General features: G+C 66.2%; 3 protein-coding genes across 6 annotated transcripts in view; 1 reads left to right on the top strand and 2 right to left on the bottom strand.

Annotated features, from left to right (window-relative positions):
- The window catches only part of H696_00218 (hypothetical protein), a 2,248-nt gene extending 1,204 nt beyond the window's left edge, over window positions 1-1,044 (bottom strand). Inside the window, exons 1-2 of the mRNA XM_009494059.1 lie at window positions 608-1,044; window positions 75-546 (exon numbers count right to left, since the gene is read on the bottom strand). Of these exons, the coding sequence (XP_009492334.1) occupies window positions 75-511 (437 nt within the window). The 5' untranslated portion in view covers window positions 512-546; window positions 608-1,044. The remainder of the gene's footprint in view (window positions 1-74; window positions 547-607) is intronic.
- On the top strand, window positions 849-2,032 carry H696_00219 (hypothetical protein; the record flags this gene model as incomplete). The annotated part of the gene is made up of 3 exons (XM_009494060.1): window positions 849-883; window positions 1,026-1,140; window positions 1,922-2,032. The coding sequence occupies 3 exons, from the start codon at window positions 849-851 to the stop codon at window positions 2,030-2,032; spliced, it is 261 nt and encodes an 86-aa protein (XP_009492335.1).
- Window positions 2,033-2,410: 378 nt separating this feature from the next.
- Window positions 2,411-4,764, bottom strand: H696_00220 (hypothetical protein). Of its 4 annotated transcripts, XM_009494063.1 has the most exons (4): window positions 4,716-4,764; window positions 4,483-4,576; window positions 4,216-4,323; window positions 2,411-4,104 (listed from the first exon to the last, which is right to left on the bottom strand). In XM_009494063.1, exons 1-4 carry the CDS (start codon window positions 4,755-4,757, stop codon window positions 2,663-2,665), a joined length of 1,686 nt encoding a protein of 561 aa, XP_009492338.1. In that variant the 5' UTR covers window positions 4,758-4,764; the 3' UTR covers window positions 2,411-2,662. The 4 variants fall into 4 exon arrangements, with proteins under 4 accessions (XP_009492338.1, XP_009492337.1, XP_009492339.1 ...); XM_009494062.1 differs by having other exon boundaries at window positions 2,411-4,323; XM_009494064.1 differs by having other exon boundaries at window positions 4,483-4,764.
- Between the last annotated feature and the right edge of the window lie 319 nt (window positions 4,765-5,083).

A 5,083-nucleotide genomic window follows, 5' to 3' on the forward strand; every position in this document is an offset into this window, starting at 1 on the left:
AGAGAGAGAGAGAGAGAGAGGGAGAGAGAGAGAGACGGAGGGCGGGAAGGGGGAAGAGGAAATGGGATACATACCGGCCGATCAGACTGTACTGCGAACCAGTGTATAGGGTGGAGCCCATCTCATCGAGGTAGGCGATGATTTCCGCGTCCGAGAGGGAGGTGTACCCCATGAGGATGGATTCGCGATAGACAGCGCCCTCGATGTTGCGAGGGGGGCACTCGAAGATGCCGGTCGAGTTGTAGGGGTGCCCGCCGAAGCAGAACTCCCGGTCCAAGATTTGTACCCCCGAGTGGAAGACACCAAGGCCGATGTGATACAGGGGCTGGTTCTTTGAGAAAAGATCGTAGACATTCAAGAAAACCGGTCGCCCGGATTGAGGGCCATTGGCTGGGGCGCCGGCTGGCCGGTGGAGGGCGTCCGCCCCGGGGGCCGGCGTCGGTCCGGTGCCCTTCACCCGTTGCGAGTACGAGTCATCGGACACGCGGCCACGGCTGAGAGTATAAGCCATGCCAGAGAGGAGGGCGATCGCCGAGAGCGAGGCGACTGGTGCGGCATGTCAGCATGTGAGAAGAAGGGGACAGGGCATGGTGTCGGCGCGACGTACCAACAAGAACAGAGGTGGAGCTCGAGGACCCCGGAGAGGCGTCACGGAGGAGTATGTTGGCGGGGCCGCAGGGAGAGGGGCCAAGCTGAAGCAAGAAGTGTGGACGTGTGGAGGAAGAGGAGGGGCAGGAGAAGCGGGAGGAGGACGAGGAGGACGCTGGCGCGAGATCGCCGCCCGGCGATGGCACAGGCCCGGCGGCGGAAAAATGGACGGCCCCGCACCAGCTACCTCCCTGCCCCGGATGTGTCCTCGGTCCGGTCCTCAGCTCCACGGCTGGTGTGCCAGATCTCGGCTGCGGATGCGCGGGGATGGGCCCGGGGGCCCCTTGCTCGGGAAGATTGTTCGGCGGCGCTCCGCCCGGGAATTCGCCGCTGCGACCGGCTCCAGGGGTGGAGCGTGCCTGCCACTTATTTCTCAGCACCAATGAGCGCCACCAGCGTCGAGGATGCCCGTCCGCACTGACCGTCCCCCGCCCGAACCCCTGCGGGAAGGCCAATCCCCGGTGCTCCCTGTTCAAGGCAGGGGTGGAGCGTGTGCGTCCCCCGGACTTGTTGTGTGTGTGTGTGTGTGTGTGTGTGTGTGTGTGTGTGTGTCCGTGTGTGTGTGTGTGTGTGTCCGTGTGTCGGTATGCCTTCCAGCACTGGGCCCGGGGGGGGGGGACCAGTCGAAGAAGAGCAGAGGCGGGCCTCAAATCGGCCGGCCGCGGTGTACATCCACCGGGCCCGCCCTGGCGCCAAGAGAATGTGGCTGACCACCAGGGAGGGTGTCAGGTCCGGGGGGGGAAACAGCGCCCCTGTTCCCCCGCCCCCGCCCCGTGCGCCCCCGCACCTGAACGAATGGGAAGAAGGTCGATTGGTGTCTCGACCAGACTGATGGGGGGCGGGGGTGGCACCGGAGCCTGGCGACCGGGAGACTTCCCGCGTCTGCCCGCGCACACCACGGCAGCCCCCGCCACCCCGGGGGGGGGGGGGGGGGGAACCGCGGGGTGCTGACCCGGAGAAACTGACCCCGCTTCGGAACTCCAATCAGAGAAGACACAAGAGGGGGGGGCATGTAGGCGGAAACATGTGCGCACGCCTCCCCCCCCCCCCGCCCCCCAGTCTGCCCGTGTGCTGTTGGGGAAGCACCTGCCCCGCCCCGGTTCCCCGTGGGGCCGGGCCGGAGGATAACAAGCGATCAACCCGACCACCGCTCGGTCATTTGGAGGGGCATGGGCGCCAGCGCCCCGGCAGGGTACCCAGGTTTCTGGGCCCCGGGCTGCAGATCGAAGCACCCGCGCTGGGAGAACTATCTGCTCGCCTCTCTGCGCCACAGGGCCGGAAGATTATGGATTTCATGTCTCCAGAGCGTGGCGGTCTGCACGCCGGGCCCTTGTCGCCGCCGCCGCCGCCGCCGCTGCCGCCGCCGCCACTGCAGAGCTTGTAGACAGGGCCCGGCGCCCGGGAGGGTCAGACGTTCGCATGAGACTAAGTGACGTAACTCTCTTTAGCCAATCCACCTGACACCTGGGTCCGGGCGACCCGGGAAGGAGATACAAGGTGCAGGCGTCGTGATGGACGCGTGCCCGATGGCCAGGTCCCACCAGCAGGACCGCCCCGAGCAAACAAAGGGCCGGACCGCCGAAGTCCCGGCCCCGGCGCGCAGACTCCCCCCCCTTCTCCCGAGCCCGGAGGGACACGACGGCACTCTCGGGCATTGCCTCGAACCAGGTCTTGTGCTTGTATCGCAGATCTTCCGGATCGGGATTTCTGGTTTCACAGCCCCCTCTGGGGCGTGAATACAAAAGGGCCGAGGGGGGAAAAGGGCAAGGAGGGCAGTGTATTGGGCATGGCCTCAAAGTGAGGAGAAGGAGGCGGGGCACAATCGAACAGCCCTGCTCTCGGGCAGGCGGGCAGCAGGGGCGCCAAGCAGGGCGGGAGCGACTCCCCCCCTGGGCGTGGATGTGATCTCTGCGTCAGGCAGAGGGAGGGAGGGAAGGAAAAAAAAAACGCCGAAACACATTCATGTGTGAGTGGGGGGGGGGGGGGGGGGGCAATGACAAACACCACATGCGACTCAGGCGGAGTGTCCGCCATGGGAGCGGCCCGGGGCACGTCCTTCGCAGCGGCACCCGGCCAGCGCCTGCTCCAGGTGGCGAACACGCTGGCGCAGGCGATCCACGGTCTCCCGGAGATTTCGCTGTTGCAGGTGCTTATTTTCGCGGCACCGGCGTGCGGCAATGCGGTTCTTCGTTTGACGAACCTGCGCCCGACGAATGCGCTCACCCAGCTCCGGCAGCGACCGGGCGGTGAAGCTCTTGGCAGCCGGCAGCGGCATGGTCCGGGCGATGCTGACCGACCCCGGGCCCGAGGGCGCCTGCAGGGAGCCCTCCCGCTGAGCCAAGGGCCCAATGGCGTCATACAGGGCGAGGAAGTCCGCGGCCTTTGGGGTGGTGAATTCGAAAAAGCGCCCGGGCCCCGTGCCGGCTGCGCCGGCGGTCGCAACGACCGACCGTCGAATCGGAATTCGCAGACGCCCAGCCACCACCACGCTGTCCGAGAAAATGGCAATGTCACAGGGCAATAGCGCCAAGGGCCGGCCAGCCGGGCGCCCAGTGTCCCGCAGAGCCTGGCTGATGGCCTGGCCCACCTCCTCGGGCGATGGGCCCAGGCCACCGGTCAGATCGGGTGTGGATCTTGGTGAAGAGGTGGCCTCCCGGTCGAGATCTGTCCACCAGTCGACATCGTCTTTGTCCGGGGCCGGAGCCGGGACACCACGCTTGAGAGCGGGGGCGAAGCGTGCACGCTTGCGACCGGCATCGGTGGCAGCCGGTGCCGTATGAGGCCGCAGGGCCGGCGAGCTGGCCGGTGGGGAGGTGGATTCATAGGCACCCAGCCGGTGGGATGCCGGTGGGGTGGTTGGATTTTCCGGCCATATCCGCGTGCTGCCGCCCTCCAACTTGATGAGATCCTGCACTTCGTCGCAGTTGCTGGAGGCTGAGGCGAAATCCGCCTCCAGAGCCACATCCAGGCCGGGCCCGACCTGCTGGGGATCGGCCTTGGCCATGGCAGGAAAAGATCCCCGCTCCGGCGGGGATCGACCAGCATCCTCCTCCGCCTTGCTGTGCCTCCGGTGCTCCGGCTCCTGGCCTTCCTTGGCCACCTCGTCCGGCCCGTCCGCCTCGCTTGCCTCATCTGCCTCGTCGTCCGCGGTGACGGTACTTTCCGCGGATCCCGTGGCCCCCGCGGACAAGCAAGCCTCCTCGCCCATGTGGCTGTCCATTGGAGTCGACGAATCCGACGGCGATGCGGCAGGTGGGCAGAATATCAAACTAAAAGCCTCCCCCGGGCAGGGCACCTCCATGTCGATAACCGGTGCGGTCGGGGCGGACATCCACGACATCCCCCGGGGATGGGAGAAAGTGCGCTGGAAAAGGTACTGGAAGTCCGTGAGCGACTGGTGCGAAGGGCAGGCCGCCGTTGAAGCCGGCCCGGCAATCTGACTCGACAGGCGCATGGCTGTTCCAGAGACCGAGCGGCACATGGAGATGCGCGCGCGAATGTCAGAATGGCTTGAACTTCGCATGAGCCCGGGGAGAAAGTGCACTTGAGCAGGGCTATATCACGGACACTCGAGTCGAGGCGGCCAGGCATTTTGGGTACTATTTTGGGGGAGAAACCAACTCCCGGTGCTCGGAAGTTCGCTTTGGCTCAGGATTGAGGCTTGCGGATCCTGCTCTGTTGGGAGGCACACTCGAGCGGTGAGTCAGGAGAGATGACCAGGGGGGGAGGGGGGGGGGGGGGGGGGAGAGAGAGAGAGAGAGAGAGAGAGGAGGGTGATCGGTATCGATCGGGCGCGATGGGGGGGAGTGGAAATCCCGCGACGGGGGGACGCACCGAGCAGGACCGAACGGTCGCATGTCATGAGGGTCGCCATCCGGCCGAAGGCATCCGGCTGAGCGAGGGACTCGTGCTCCGGACCCGAATCGATCTCAAGGGCCCGGGTGTCAAGAAGTTGGCTGCTCATGTTGGTGTTTCTGAGAGGAGGGGGAGGGGGAGCCGATGCCGCCGCCGCTGGCGTTGCCGTTCAGAGGCTTGGAAGACAAAGAAGATGCAGGAAGATCGCGCACGGGAGGGGAGGAAAAGGTGGGGAAAGTCAACCGCACAGGCATGTGCTTGCTGGTCATGGCCAGGGACCGGCTGCCGTGGTCTAGCATGCTCCCCAAAAAGACCGAGATACGCGAGCGGAATGCCGCGATGCCCGGCCAGGCTCGACAACGGACGTCGGGGGATCCGGCGGCCGAGGACATGCAAGAGGAGAATCCAGGCCAACCGAGTGCCTCAATCTCGCCCCTTCACCGTGGGCTTGGCCTCGGCCTGGCCCTGCCCCTGGTCGGTCCCTCGCCCGCTCCAAGAGCGGAGAGGGCCGGACGTCCTCCGGTGGCCTGGTGGCTACATCGTCTGCTCGGCATCCGAGATCGGTCTAGTGGCCCCCCCC

Source organism: Fonticula alba (assembly GCF_000388065.1).
Source record: "Fonticula alba strain ATCC 38817 unplaced genomic scaffold supercont2.1, whole genome shotgun sequence".
In the NCBI taxonomy this organism is placed as follows: domain Eukaryota; order Rotosphaerida; family Fonticulaceae; genus Fonticula; species Fonticula alba.

Excerpts from the sequence above, each read along its gene's own strand:
- H696_00220 (XM_009494063.1), bottom strand. The coding sequence starts at position 4,757 with ATGCCTGTGCGGTTGACTTTCCCCACCTTTTCCTCCCCTCCC. Across the intron at positions 4,577-4,715 it reads CCACCTTTTCCTCCCCTCCC|ATCGATTCGGGTCCGGAGCA; the intron begins GTGCGCGATCTT and ends CGGGCCCTTGAG. Across the intron at positions 4,324-4,482 it reads CGACCGTTCGGTCCTGCTCG|AGCAGGATCCGCAAGCCTCA; the intron begins GTGCGTCCCCCC and ends GCCTCCCAACAG.